General features: G+C 42.6%; 1 protein-coding gene across 1 annotated transcript in view; it reads left to right on the plus strand.

Annotated features, from left to right (window-relative positions):
• The window catches only part of DRG2 (developmentally regulated GTP binding protein 2), a 111,490-nt gene that overhangs the window by 66,500 nt on the left and 29,787 nt on the right, over nucleotides 1–15,203 (plus strand). The window contains exons 8-10 of the mRNA XM_069210093.1: nucleotides 3,402–3,499; nucleotides 8,795–8,871; nucleotides 11,366–11,454. Of these exons, the coding sequence (XP_069066194.1) occupies nucleotides 3,402–3,499; nucleotides 8,795–8,871; nucleotides 11,366–11,454 (264 nt within the window). The remainder of the gene's footprint in view (nucleotides 1–3,401; nucleotides 3,500–8,794; nucleotides 8,872–11,365; nucleotides 11,455–15,203) is intronic.

Consider the following 15,203-nt stretch of genomic DNA (forward strand, 5'->3'; position numbering starts at 1 on the left):
TGGTTGGGTTGCCTGACCTCTTTCTGGAGTGTAGGAGACTGGCTTGGTGTGTTGGGGACACCTATGGTGTTGGCACTTATACTAGGTCCAGGCAACCCTTATTAGTAAGTGTTACAGTGTCTATGAAGCCAGGGCTTTCTAGTGGTAGCTGTGGCGGGAAACCATGACTTGTTTAGGAGGAGTGTGAAGCACTTGAAATACCACAGTAGTCACACAGTAGCTTATCACACATGAAATGAACCACACAGTGTTGCAAAAGTAAAGGTACATTATTATAGGAACACTGAACTAAAATACTATAGGCAATCCCCATTTCTGGAGGTAAGTACACAAAATATGCACAGGTAAGTCATGGGGATTAGCATAAAAGCACTAGAAATAGCACAGACCCTATAAAGGGGCCAAACCAAATACTATAATAGTGGAATGAGAGAATGGGTCCCCGACCAGAGGATATGGAGTTGTTACCCAAGGGCTGCGAGGTTATGGAACCTCAAGATGTAAGTATCTAGAAGACTCCCAGCGACCAGGAGAGCAGAGGTAAGTTACCTGGTCGTCCCATAGGGTTACATGGGGACTTGGAATTGGAATATTGCAAGAACAGGACCAGGCCGGTGGAACCCAACGGTGGATTCAGGATGAAGAGGACCTGCAAAAGAAGCAGATAGAGTTCAGTCCACAGAGGAGTGTCCAGGCAGGGCAGGAGGCAATGCCCACCCTTCTGTGAGTGAAGATCCGGGTCGATGGTCATGGATGAAGTCCAGCTATGGAGTCCTGGAGCTGCAGAGGCGTCCCTGATGTCACATAGGAGCTGTCCCTCGATGGTCGCTGAATTGCAGATGGGACAGTGGTCAGGGGGACCACCAAAAAAGCACAAGCAAATGTAACTGGAGCTGTTGGAGATTTGCAGAGCTGAAGAGTACCAGCAAGGTCCTGGGGACTCGACCCGTGGAGGGGAGTCTGGGCTGACCCTAAGAAGACAGGAGAGCCAGTAGAAGAAGTCTGAGCCCCGACAAGCAACCCACTGGCAGCAGGCATAGTACGTTGCGGTGAGGCCCTGGCTTCACACCTGAAGAGGAGTCCCACGTCGCTAAAGCAGCAGAGAGGAGTCTGTCCTTGCAGAGGTAGAGTGCTAGGAGCCGGGACTACTTGAAGCCTGAAGATCCGTCGGAGCAAGAGTCAACAAGCCTTGGTTGCTGCAACAGTGGCCTTCCACAGGGATTCTGTCTTGGAGGAAGAGGCAAGAACTCACCGTGTCTCAGGTTGGACAGAAGGCAAGGAGGACCCAGAAGACCCCTCAGAACCACCACCTGTGTTGGAGAATCTTCGCAGGTCCAGAGGACAGCAGATCTTAGATACCTGCAGATGCAGGGGAATGACTCCTTCACTCCAAAGGAAATTCCTTTTTGCTTCTTTGGTGCAGCTGAAGTCATGCCAACTCCAGACGATGCACAGCCATGGAAATGTTGCACAGAGCTGACAGGAGCTGTGGAAACAATGTTGCAAGGAGAGGTCGTCTCAGTGTTGTTGTCTTGTTTGGGTCCTGTGGAGTCCAGCAGCAGTTCCGGGGGCCATGAGCAGAGGAGTCCTGGTGGAGTCTTGCACACCGAATTTGGGGACCCACCTGCAAGAGAGTCCCCAATAGCCCAAAAAGAGGCTTGGTCACTTTGCAAGGTGAGCACATATCAGAGGGGGCCACTGATGTAATCTGCCTAACCTGACCGGTCAGATGCTCCCAGGGACCTCTGTCCATCTTGGTTTTAAGATGACAGAATCAAGTGGTCACCTGGAGGAGCTGTGGGCACCACATTTGGGGGGGGAAGGAGATGATGGACAGGGGAATGTCACTCTGCTTTCCTTTGTGCAGTTTCGCTCCAGAGCAGAGACCGGAGGTCCTTGGACTTGTGCAAACCGGATTATGCAGAAAGGGCACCAAATGTGCCCATCTAAGCAAGCCGTTGGTCTGTGGAGGCCCAGCCTTGTAACGCCTATTTCCAAGGGAGAGGAGGTTGCACCCCTCTCCCACAGGAAAGTCTTTGTTCTGCCTTCCACTGCTTGAGCTGGTCAAGCAGCAGGGGAGCAGAATCCTGTCTGAGGGCCTGCAGCAGCGTGGGCTGTTTGAAGACCCTGGAAGACTGGTAGGAGCAATACTGGGGGAGGGTTCCTCTAAGGAGCCTCTAGAGTGCCTGGAATCATGCCACCAACACAGGTATCAGTATTTGGGTATGATTCCGACATGTTTGATACCAAACATGCCTAGGTTCGGAGTTACCATTATGTAGCTGGACCATAGGTCTAGTACATAGCTAAACCTAAGGCCAGTACATAGCTAAAATGGCTTCCCCACACTTACGAAGTCCAGGGAATTAGAACTGGAGTTCAAGGGGCACCTCTGCTCTTGCAGGGGTGCCCGTACACACAAGGAGCTGAATTCTGCCCTTAGGGCCGAAAGGGCCTACCATAGGGGTGACTTACAGTGACCTGGTGTAGTGATCAGCAGTGAAAGCTTGCATGCATCTTTTCACGCAAGCTGCAAATGGCAGGCATGCAGACAGTTTGCATGGGCTCCGATGGGTGGCATTATACAAGCTGCAGCCCACTAGGGACGCCTGGTGTACCAATGCCCTGGGTACCTAAGTACCATACACTTGGCACTTACAGGGGTACACCAGTAGGCCAATTGTGGTGTAAAAGGTACCAAGCTAACCACATTTATGGGAGAGAGCACGATCACTGGGGTCCTGGTTAGCAGGATCCCAGTAAAAGCAGTCAAAGTACACTGCCAGCAGGCAAAACGTGGGTTAACCATGCCAAAAAGAGGGACTTTCCTACGTGGAGGTAGATAGCGGCTAGGCTAATCGAGCATTTGAATGCGAGGCTCGTAATCTTAAAAATAACATTACCTTGGATAGCTTGTGAATCCTTCTTAGAGGAGAAGAGAATGGTTGGAATGTCTTAAATCTGGAAATCAGCCTTTCAGGGGCATTCTGATCTCTGTATAGTCGAATGAATTGATGGGACAACATAGAGTTCATTGGTGCAGTCAAAGTGAGAGCTCATCATGACACCAAACACCACTGGATTAAAGACATGCTTTTCCTTGATGTGTTTCATTTAGATTTGATAGAATGAGTACTTGACCGCTGTTCCGGGTACAACTACATGTAACTCCAGTTTTATGGGTTCTTTGCATTATGTGAATCGTTGTGTATTTCCTAGTCCTCTACCAATTGCACATTCTTCTGCCCGTATGCTCTAACTTCAGAAGTTGGTCTTATGTGCTTTGTGTGTAAAACAGGTACGTGTCCGAATTCAAAGAATAGTGACAACCCTACTCTGAACTGTAAATTGCTGTGTGTCTGTGGCATATGAGATAGACTCCTTAACAATACATAACTTAGAAATATTCAATGCTGAAATCCTGTTTCGAGAAGATGCCACCCCAGATGATTTTATTGATGTGATTGTAGGAAACCGGGTCTACATGCCTTGTTTATATGTGGGTACCACTTAGGAACTTTAACCTCACATTTTACTAATTTAAACAATGCCAGACATTTTCATTGTGGATCTCATTGTACTATTGTATTACGATGTCTTTGTTTTTTTTTATGATTCTCACAGAATTTATTCCAACCAGTACAATGAATAGGGAGTATTTGTTCCCCCCGAGTTACACTTGTTCTGAATAACACAGAAGGAAACATTTTTGCAATCGTTATGCCCAGTCATCTTTGCCCCCTAATACTGAATGACTTGAAAAGGCTGGAGCATAGTCTTTTCAAATAGATCTGCAGTGCCAAGTCTTGAAGTAGGCTTATTGCTGTCTGCACATTCTTTAGCACCTTATTTTCGGAATCACCTTTGTGCACATAGTTGTCCTAAGTAAGGATAGAAGAACACGTGCTTCTTCTGAGACAAAGCAGTTGCCACTGCCATGAGTTTAGAGCCGAACAGAAGAACTTGGTGTTGGTGGTGTCTTTTTCCAAATTTAAATCTAAATAAATCTGCTTTCAGTAGTAGGAATGTGAAAGTTCACTTCTGTGGAGCACATACTCTGGTGAAAAACTGCTATGGAGTTTACATGTGCTGGAGAAATGCCTCATTAACAGCTTCCGTTTTTTGACCTGTCTGTGTGCTCCTTTAAGGTCCAGAATTGGATGATATCCCAAACATTTTTTTTTTTTTTTTACTACTAGGACGCTGGAGATGTGCTTATTGCTTGGTTTGTTGGAACAGTCCCCACCAGTTTCTTTTGTAAAAGAGATAACATGTATGTGCCAGTAGGCCCCAGAGAATTTATTTTGACACCATCATGGACTGTTGGGTGGAGGACAGTTGAATCTGATTCTGCATACTCATTGTCGTCTTATCTTCTGTCATGAAAGGAGTTGATATTACTGCCTTTTACTGGAGTGCTGAACACTGATGGCAGTAGATGAAGGAGCAGGTTACAAGAGAGGATTATTACTTCCTTGATGTGCTATAATCAGAGAGGCCCAGAAGGTGCTCAACTAACTTTCTTTTTCACCCTGAAGCAAACATCCTTCTTGTTTGTTATTTGGCATCACCCAAGAGATTCTGCACTTAAAAGAATACATTTGTAAGACCTATGACGCAGCCTCATGATCATCCTTCCAAGATTGCTTCTATCCACAAAAGTGACACCTGTCAAAGAGAGCTGGCATAGTTTCAGGTAGAGCACGGTGTGGAGAATGAACACATAATTGAAAAAGAAAAATATGCTTTCATTTGCAAAAAGGGTACATGAAGTAACTAGGTCTTGAGTTGTTGAGTGAAACAGAAAATGGGTTTAGTCTCAAACATAGCAACCTTTAACAGAAGGTATGTTTGGGGATCGTGTTCAATGCTTTCAAATATACAGTGGGTTGTAGCTCTCCTCGTAGGAGAATTTCCTTAGCCTTTGTTCTACTGGCTGTTTAGTTTATCCTTCCACCTTCAAGAGAGTACTTGCACTACAATGCAAGTGGGACTGTTCTACATCTCCAAGTACACTTATTAAAATATTTTAAACATTTTACAATGTTTTAGTCAGGACTCAAAAAGCAAGTCAGACTTATTGGCTTTGCCAGTGCTTCATTTTCTAAAAGCTATTTACACATTGGTGTTAACAGGTAGATAGATGTACGTTAGCTGATTTATTGCATTAGTGCTTTTATTTTAATTTGAAAAAAAGAATGTACTTCTTACAGAAATGTTGTCGATGTTTATACTGTGCTTATGGCCACTAAGAAGAATCCTACGACTTAGAATCTATGAGCAACACTATGTTAAGTGGCAGGCATTTGTCAGCTTTCCATATGTACCGTTTAGTCATCTAATCTTTAATTTGGAAAATTGTTTGGACTTGGGCCATAGAGGGACGTGCTTTTTTATTTGTCCTTCATGTTATAAAGATCGAATGTCTTACACTTCTGCAGGTAACCAGCTAAAGTACCTGAAATGGAAAAGTAACCATGACTTCTTATAATTTGTTGTTTTATATGTAATGCTTTTTCTGCCCCAAATTGAATTTCTTTTAAGTTTGATTCCCAACTACTTTGAAGTTTGTTTTTATACATCAATGATTCGCTTTAATTGTGAAATGTTTCTTTTACAATGACTGCGATTTAAAACAAACAAATAGTACAAACTGAACGGGAACTGATAGACTGGAGTGGTTGGGCTGGCCTTCCAGGCTTTGACTAACCATGGTCCATCATAAAAGAAACATGATTCACTTCTTCCCATTTTGAACACTTCCTCTCCTTCCCATTATTCAGTCATCCGGACACAGACACATGTTATACCCTTCAGTACTGTACTTTAAAATAGACTGAATATAAACCAATGTCCGTCCTTTCAGCCTTTTATTGTAAGAGATGGTGACTAATGGCATAGGCGGAGACCGTACTTTTGCTGTAAAACATAGTTTGTTGTTGATGCGACAAAAGGATTGATATAAGCAATATGTCATGGAGCAGCCAACCAGGGTATCATGTAGGGGCCGGATTTAAAACCCTTAATTCTTTAGCAACCTTTGCTAGTCTGTTTAACAATTTGTGAACTTGTGGATGAGCCATCCCTTAATTCACAAACTTCCAGCTAAAAACGCAAGAGGCTGGTGGTCCAGAAATATGCCTAGCTGTAAAGGATGGCATGGGCATCATCAGAGTAGGGTTTTCCACAGATTGCAATGCGACTGTTCTTTGTGCTTGTTTATGGTGACAGATCGTCCCTTTTATCAGCTTTTGTGAGTAGATATTTTAAAGTAATTGTATTACTTTTGCACAGGCTATATGATTTTTCTGCTTTGTTTCTGCAAATTAATATGGTTTACTCTGGACCAAAGGTGATCTGATGTTACTTTATGATGTGTTGGAGGATCAGATAGCTTGGCTCAGCAGTTTCTGTGATGTCTTCTGATGGGTGAGATCTAAAGGCTTGTGATGTTATTTTCCTTTTGAGTGTAATAAAATGACGCTACTGTCTTTCAGTCAACATTTTTCTTAATACATCGGCGCGTACAATCCCTGCGTAAAAGACCATCTCTGCTTCCCTTATTATTCGAGTTGCAACTAGTTTAGCTACCTGTAATAACGAAATGACGTCGCTGTTAAACTGTAATAAGTTATTATAGTTGACTTGTGACCTCATAATTCCTGCTGCCTGCAGCCAAGGTGAAGGGCAGGTCACAGAGCAAAATTACAGTTGCAGCAAAAACGGGAAGTGGCTTTTACTTCTTGTGGTCTGTTTTTCTCAAATGAACAGTGATCAACAGAAAGGAGATAGTTATGGCAACATGTTTATTTTGTTCCATATTGCATGTCATTTTGTAGACAATAGCATCTCTCTGCAATTATTCTGAGTTACTGTTCTCATTAGGCTGACATGTTGACTTGATTCTGATATCTTTTTGAAACAGATTAGTAACTGATTTTTGGTGTGATTCATTTTGCTCAGCAGATTCTGCTGTTATACTTCATGTCTGCATGAGCGCTATCTTTCATGTGACAGATAAAGACACCAAAGAGTTTATTTATAAAGGTTTTGCATTGATGCTTGAGTGGTGTCAACGCATTGTGTCCAGTTATGGACCATTACAAAATCTTTTGGGCACATTACAACGCTGTACAGCCCTTTCTGTGCAAACCTTTGAATATATTTTTCGCTAATGATTTAACCAGTTTGTGGGAGAAGTGATGGTGTTACCATAACTTTTATTTGGGCTTTCCCTACATAGAAGATATTTTGCTTGTGGAGATACTGTCATGCAATTCCTACTATGGTAATAAGACTGCGTGTTTTAGGGCGGAAGCACCACTGCGTGTGGGTGACCAAGTCAATCCCACACTGTCTAGAAGCTGTCAGCCTGATTCCTGGCTAGCCTGCAGTGCCTCACCCAAACTTAGAAAGTAAAGATGATTTGTGGCAGTCTAAACATGACACTGTGACTCCTCAAGGAAGATGTGATGAACAGATCATACCCTTTTCGCTCAGTTACCAAGACTCACACATGCCAAGGCAGAATAAGAGATGCAAAATGGATTTTACTACATTTATTGAAGCAATTGCATCCTATTATACAAAGCGTGTGCTGCGATAATACAGCAGATGAAACATGAAACCGTGATCATCATTACGATTAGGTCAAAGAAGATTAACAGCCCCACTGTTTTTGTATGATCCTAAATGATTCTGACATATGCCCTATGCCTAAGGTCTGCCTGTTGTCTGGATGGCAATCCTCTTGGTTGGCTGAAGAGTCAGTGCCAGGATCAGCAGAGCTGTTAATGGGATGTTGTATGTTGCAGGACGTCCATGACTGGAATGCCCTCTGCGCCCCCTGCAGCCGATTAAAACATGAAAACAACAAGCTGATAGCTGTCTGTGCTAAAACATTTGAAATTAATAAAAACGTGTCTAAGTAAAAGACACAGGCTGCGAGCCTAATGCTAAAGGAAGGGTCTCCAACCCAAGCACTAAGGACAACGCACCACAGTACCCCTTCCTCTTAACCCCTAACAAATAAGGTGGGTTGAGATGTTGTTTCATACCTGTCATGCACCCTAGAAGCCTTTCCACCATGAGTACATGCACAAAATGGGTGTGAAAAGTAATTTGGGAGGTTTGTGAATGTCCAGAAAGTTATAGCTTTTTGGGTTTCCCCATCTTTCCCTGTAATCAGCACCTGGTCCCATCGCAAACACTTCTGCTCCCATCCCTTTCCTTGCCTTATGACAAATACATCATAATAGCCAATTGTCTGAAACTGATAATGGAATTTCTACATGTATAAATCCACATTTATTAATTCCATAAGTTAAGTTGTACAATTTAAACTTTAAAATCCAGTTTTTGCACACCTCCATAACACTTGCTACACAAAATATTTTGGGAAGGATGTCCTGTGAGCTAAATTGCCAAATGTTTAATTTACTGAATTGCGTCTACAGTAGAGATTGTTCTGTTGTCTCTGACCCTAAATTCAGGTTCATCTGTTGGTTTCTTTGGTGTTCATGTGTAGTTACTGTTTGTTCTTTTTACTATTCTCCTTTTGTGACAGTTCTTGCTGTTGCCCTTGTCTGAAGATTTGTAATACATAGATTGTATATGTGACAGGTAGGGAGTGCAGAGGCTGACTTATATCCTTATGGGAAAATTCTGATGACTGAGTGGATCTATTAGTTCTGTTCTGAGATGCGTTTCCTTTTGAATGGCTTGAATGAATTGTTTATGAAACATGGCGTTGTTAAAAATGATACATAATTATTTTTTACTTAATCTACCCTAGGTTTATAACAAAATTGATCAGGTCTCCATGGAAGATGTGGACCGCCTGGCTCGAAGGCCGAATAGTGTTGTGATAAGGTGAGCTGCTAAACCCCTAGGAGAGTGTGCACAGGTGGAGCATAGCACTTTGCTTTGGAACATGTGAATGTTTGGTTAATGCAACAATTCTCTACAAAGAGCAGCATTTGTGTACAAAGAAAAATGAAAAATATAATTTACTAGCTGAGAGTTGATGCCCATCTATTTTAATTTCAGTGTTCTCCACTTTGTAAGAGGGGCTTCTTACCTACAGTGAGTGGCAGTTTGGTTCACAGAGAGTTCTGTGAAATGTACTTGCGGTGACCAGACGTCCCTGTTTTGCAGGGACGGTCCCAGTTTTTCATCATCTGATTTCAACAAAGAATAAGGCATGCTTTTATGTGTTCCAATGCACAATTAGTGTTAAGCCCTTTCAGAAATCACATTAATTAATACTTGTGATTCTGTGTTTAAAAATTGTATTTAATGTATACTCCATAATGTGTCTTTCTGTGGGCCTCGGTCAATTCAAAAGTTGCAGTCCTACTTCTGTGTTTATGAAAGGTCCTGCTTTTTAGTTTTTAATATCTTGTCACCCTAAATGTACTCCAATGATACTTTAAAAAAATGTATCCACTTTGACTAGATTCCATCAAAAACTTCACTTGGGTATCTCTTTTTACCAGTGAGTAAGAGATTATTAAAGAGTAGTTTGCTTGCTCATTGGTATGTTTGGCTCCAACAGGTACTGTAAAATCAAATATTTTGTTTTGGCAGCTACTTATGTCAACCTAGTTATTGTGGGAGTAGACCAAAGTTCAGCTTGAAGTTTATATTCAGTTAGCCAGAAGAAACCTGCGCCAAACAGAAAGCTCAATAAAGAGGCCATACAATTTAGAAATCCAGTGCAAGAATATTTATAACCTTTGATATCATTTAAATAGAGAGTAAGTAAAAAAATAAAAACCACGAAATAATTGAAATAAGTGTCCTGGTCATTTAAAGATATTTGATTGTCCAAAGTATAAAGAGTAGGAACATGCCCGTTCTATACTGTGGAACTGGTGGTTAGCTTGAAATACAACTATAGTTTAGTTCATTGGCCAATGTGTTACAATATAATACAATATCGGAAAATATCTATATATTCCAATATAACATCTTGAGACATGCAGCACAATTGATTCCTTATTCAAACAACCACACGAAGAGAATTTGTTCTAAGTGTTGATGTTTCAACCCACCAAACACTAACGGCTACTTTCCTTAAAACATGCAATTCGAATAATTAAATTATTGTAAAGCATCATTGGAGATTCAAACCCTTGTACAGCATTTACTTAAGGTTTAGTGAAGATAACAAAAATGCATTGAAATCAAAAATAGATTTCACAATCGTACAAATTGGAGCCTTATTAAATACTTCTAATCAGAAATATACATCAACAGTCAAGAGCTTGTGGTTCAAACAATTTCCCGTATTCTTGATTAGTATGTATACTGTAATAGAGCCATATTTTGGCAGGAGGTCACATTACATATAACAATGTGGCACACCACATCTATTGCTCCTATATTTTGCAATTGGAAAAATGGGTAATAGTCCCACCCTTCAATTTCCACTGTAGTAATATCTGAGCGGGCCCCTGACCCTTGCCATTGCCACAAAATCCCCTGTGGTCCAAGCGTAAGGCCATATCCCTGGCCATCCAACACAGGGTCCTCTGCATGCGGATCCTGGTCAAAACTGCTGCACAACCTTCTTTTTTATTTAATTACCAAGTGTTAGTGTTTTTAAACGTGTATAATTTCCTTGTACACTATCTTGAAATTGCTATTGTATTACAAGTCTTATCTCCTCTGATTTGCATCGTATATTGTAATGATTTTAAGAAATCCAGCAATAAAGTTATCATAGTAGTCGATAGTCACTGTAGTAATATCTAGCAAGAAAACAATCCAGGCTTCAGAATAGACTGTCAGGCGGAAAAAAGGCTATGTCAACCCGTGTAATTCCTTGTGCACCATGTGTTACTGCAACTAAATACACTAACGTTCGTGCCTTTTTGCATGTTAAATCCATGTGCAGGTCTCTGAAGACATGCAGAATTTTCCTCAGAGGTTTTGGATTTTGGTTTTCTAATATTGGTAATTACGTCCTGAAAACATTGAGCATTAGTGCTTGTGGACACCATTTGCCTTAAAAGATGTGGGCATTACCAGGAGATTAATGAACCGAGGAGGATGGGTACGTGTACTGAATATCATATGTGGAGTTGGCTAAGGCAAATTAGATGCAAATAACTACAAACATCTGCATTGTGAAGACTTTCCTAAACTGAAAACTTAATAGTTCTGTTATTTCACTGCACTTTGTTTCCTGCTGTAGCAGCACAACATACTGTATGATTTGGCCTGCATTACTAATATGTTAGATTTTGAAGCAGGTTATAGATTTATTCTGCTGTTTGTCAGTGATGGAGGATTTGGTGTTGGTGCTAGGCAGCTTTTCTGATTTATTAAAATCCTGACCTGTTGTTAATTGTTCTTTCAGCTGCGGTATGAAGTTGAACTTGGATTTCCTACTGGAGATGCTGTGGGAAGACCTGGCATTGACCTGTATCTACACTAAAAAGCGTGGAGGTAATTAAGAGGATTGCCTAATTGGTAATCTTTAGATTGATTTTTGCTGAAGAAAGCGGCCCAGCCACAAAGCAACTACAGTCTGTCATTTTCCTTTCCCTTTAAAGGAGCCAGAACTCTACAAGACCTGTTTCTCTCCAACCTCGTATTGCCCTTTGTGAGTTTTAGGGAGTACCATCTTTGCTCCCCTCCCTTCCACTTGTACTCCTCCCTTTCACATGTACCCCATTTTCAGGTGTAGCATCTGGATTTTACTTTTTGTCGTGTATAACAACTGTAGAGGCAAAATCTAAAGAGGTCCTTTCCAAAGTCATCTAACCACCCTCCCAAAGGCCAACAGTAATGACCTAGGAGAGCCTCACCTGGCCTGAAATGCTGTCACAAATGCTAAAGTGTAAGGATAGGCCAGATCGCTGCGGGGAAAACATTGACTGTGGATTGGGCACCAACCCAACGGTTCCTCTATCTCCCTTCCTCATCATCCCTTAAACTTTGCGGCTTCCTAGGTAGGCTGCTTCAGGTCATCTTCCACTTGTCTAAGGACAGTCTTCTAGTGCCGGGAGTAAGTTTCACTTAAATAGTTCATTCAAACAAAGGTAATTCGCGTGGTAGAGGTGTTATTATGAGGACAACGGCTGCCCATTAGAACTGAAATATTTTTTAACAGACCATCGTTTGCAATATTCATTCCGGCAGGTGACATAACCTAGGTCAGCAAGCAACTCATTTAGTCCTTGTGATGTGCAGTCTTGGAATCCACGAGTGCCAGTGAATTCAAAGATAACTACAGCAGTAAGCGCTGTACCAGTACCATTCTAATTTATTATCAGTATTTAGTGTCCTGTAGCGTCAAGCCTGTCCAGTTGGCCTCTACAATTAGTTGGACGTTAATCAATCAATCAGTCTGATTTTTCAATACAAGTCATAAAAGTGTACAAGTCCAAATTCATGCATAATAAAAATACAACCTATAATATAATAAAACCTACAGTGAATCAATTGATAAAATAATTGCTAGTTAGTCAGATCAAATAAAGACGTAATGGGAGTACAGGATAAGCACTATAAAGGGCTTTTCCAGATAGTTTGAGGCATAATTTGTTGCACATGTATTTATACTATGAAGGTTTTATTGGCTTGAGCTCAAGACTCCAGCTAAAAACCGTGTCACATAGAAACATATTGGTTGAGGGTAAAAGCTGCAAATCTAACAATGCATAGGAAGTAACAGGGGCCTGATACGTTTGTGACGGGGAGAGTTCAATCTCGGACAGATGAGAACAATGTACATAGTGTCACAAACTGAGGAATTGTCACAGACGTATGCTGGTAAATGTTAGCTTTTGTACTGTATGCTATTACGTTACTGACTGCTTAGTTATGCAGAGGCCTCACACTCTGCTGCCACTCAGAGAGAAAATATAAGCTTTTTTTGACAATGCAGCCAGGGTTAGAAAAAAGCTCAGTTCTCCCTAGGCCCTTGAAATTATACTTAATATAGTGCAACCATGGAATATGCAGCATTGTATCAAGGCCCAAAGATTCCCAGATGATGAGCCTGCTTAACTTTAGCTCCCCACTCAACCAGACTGCGAGCCAAAGTAAAAGTGGACAGAGACATATGAAATTTAAAACATAACCCATTCCCAACTGTTCCTATATAATCCTTGATGGGATACCCTGCGCAACACTAAAGAGGCCTCTCATAAAGGTGTTTTCAGCTACCCCATGTGGGGTAGTTCCAGTATATCCCCAGATTTCAGATCCAGAACTAGCAATGGGGATGTACTTTGTTTTATATATATTTAAGAGAATCTTTATAGGCTTTTGTCCCAAGCACTGCAGGAAATCCTGTAGGCTAAGTGTAGCTCTCTTAAAGATGACCGTATTCCTCCTAATCAGAGAATGCCAGTTAAGGTCTCAATCTAGTAAGTTGCCCATATAACAAAAGTTGTCAGCCTTACTTAAGCTATGACCACTGGCTGAAAATCCATATGATTTGGTGTTCCTGGGGCCCACCACCATAATATGGGACATAAAATTGTTTGCAAAATCCATGGAATGCATAAAATAAATAAAAAGATCTAAAAGGTGCTGGAGGATCTCAGCCGTGCATGCTGTCATGACCACATCGTCCTCATATAGAAGGGCAGGGAGTGGTCTTTCTCCCACCCATGGGACATCACACCCTTGCTCACCTAAAACCTGTTCCAGATAGTTAATATACAAAACAAAAAGGAAGGGAGCCAGGATGCAACCCTAGCGCCTGCCTCTCTTCAATTTAAAGTGTTGCATGCATTCACCGGAGGGGCCATACCTTATCGATGCCAAGAGACCAGTGTAAAGATCCCTCAGAAGCACAAGGAGAGCTGGATCGATTTCCCCCCCCCCCCCCCCCCCCCCCTAACGTGTATCCAGGTTCATCCCAAAGCTTGGATCTATTCATCCTATCTGTAAAGAAATGGCTCCCTGTTGCAGTTACCCCCCACTTTTTGCCTGATACTGATGCTGACTTGGCTGAGAAGTGTGCTGGGACCCTGCTAACCAGGCCCCAGCACCAGTGTTCTTTCACCTAAAATGTACCATTGTCTCCACAATTGGCACAACCCTGGCATCCAGGTAAGTGCCTTGTAACTGGTACCCCTGGTACCAAGGGCCCTGATGCCAGGGAAGGTCTCTAAGGGCTGCAGCATGTTTTATGCCACCCTAGGGACCCCTCACTCAGCACAGACACACTGCTTGCCAGCTTGTGTGTGCTGGTGGGGAGAAAATGACTAAGTCGACATGGCACTCCCCTCAGGGTGCCATGCCAACCTCACACTGCCTGTGGCATAGGTAAGTCACCCCTCTAGCAGGCCTTACAGCCCTAAGGCAGGGTGCACTATACCACAGGTGAGGGCATAGGTGCATGAGCACTATGCCCCTACAGTGTCTAAGCAAAACCTTAGACATTGTAAGTGCAGGGTAGCCATAAGAGAATATGGTCTGGGAGTCTGTCAAAAACAAACTCCACAGCTCCATAATGGCTACACTGAATACTGGGAAGTTTAGTATCAAACTTCTCAGAATAATAAACCCACACTGATGCCAGTGTTGGATTTATTAAAAAATGCACACAGAGGGCATCTTAGAGATACCCCCTGTACTTTACCCAATTGTTCAGTGCAGGACTGACTGGTCTGTGCCAGCCTGCTGCTGAGAGACGAGTTTCTGACCTCATGCGGTGAGAGCCTTTGTGCTCTCTGAGGACAGAAACAAAGCCTGCTCTGGGTGGAGGTGCTTCACACCTCCCCCCTGCAGGAACTGTAACACCTAGCAGTGAGCTTCAAAGGCTCAAGCTTCGTGTTACAATGCCCCAGGGCACTCCAGCTAGTGGAGATGCCCGCCTCCTGGACCCAGCCCCCACTTTTGGCGGCAAGTCCAGGAGAGATAATGAGAAAAACAAGGAGGAGTCACTGGCCAGTCAGGACAGCCCCTAAGGTGTCCTGAGCTGAGGTGACTCTGACTTTTAGAAATCCTCCATCTTGTAGAAGGAGGATTCCCCCAATAGGGATAGGAATGTGACCCCCTCCCCTTGGGAGGAGGCACAAAGAGGGTGTACCCACCCTCAGGGCTAGTAGCCATTGGCTACTAACCCCCCAGACCTAAACACGCCCTTAAATTTAGTATTTAAGGGCTCCCCTGAACCTAAGAATTTAGATTCCTGCAACTAACAAGAAGAAGGACTGCTGAGCTGAAAAACCCCTGCA

This window comes from Pleurodeles waltl, chromosome 10 (assembly GCF_031143425.1).
Source record: "Pleurodeles waltl isolate 20211129_DDA chromosome 10, aPleWal1.hap1.20221129, whole genome shotgun sequence".
Taxonomy (NCBI): domain Eukaryota; kingdom Metazoa; phylum Chordata; class Amphibia; order Caudata; family Salamandridae; genus Pleurodeles; species Pleurodeles waltl.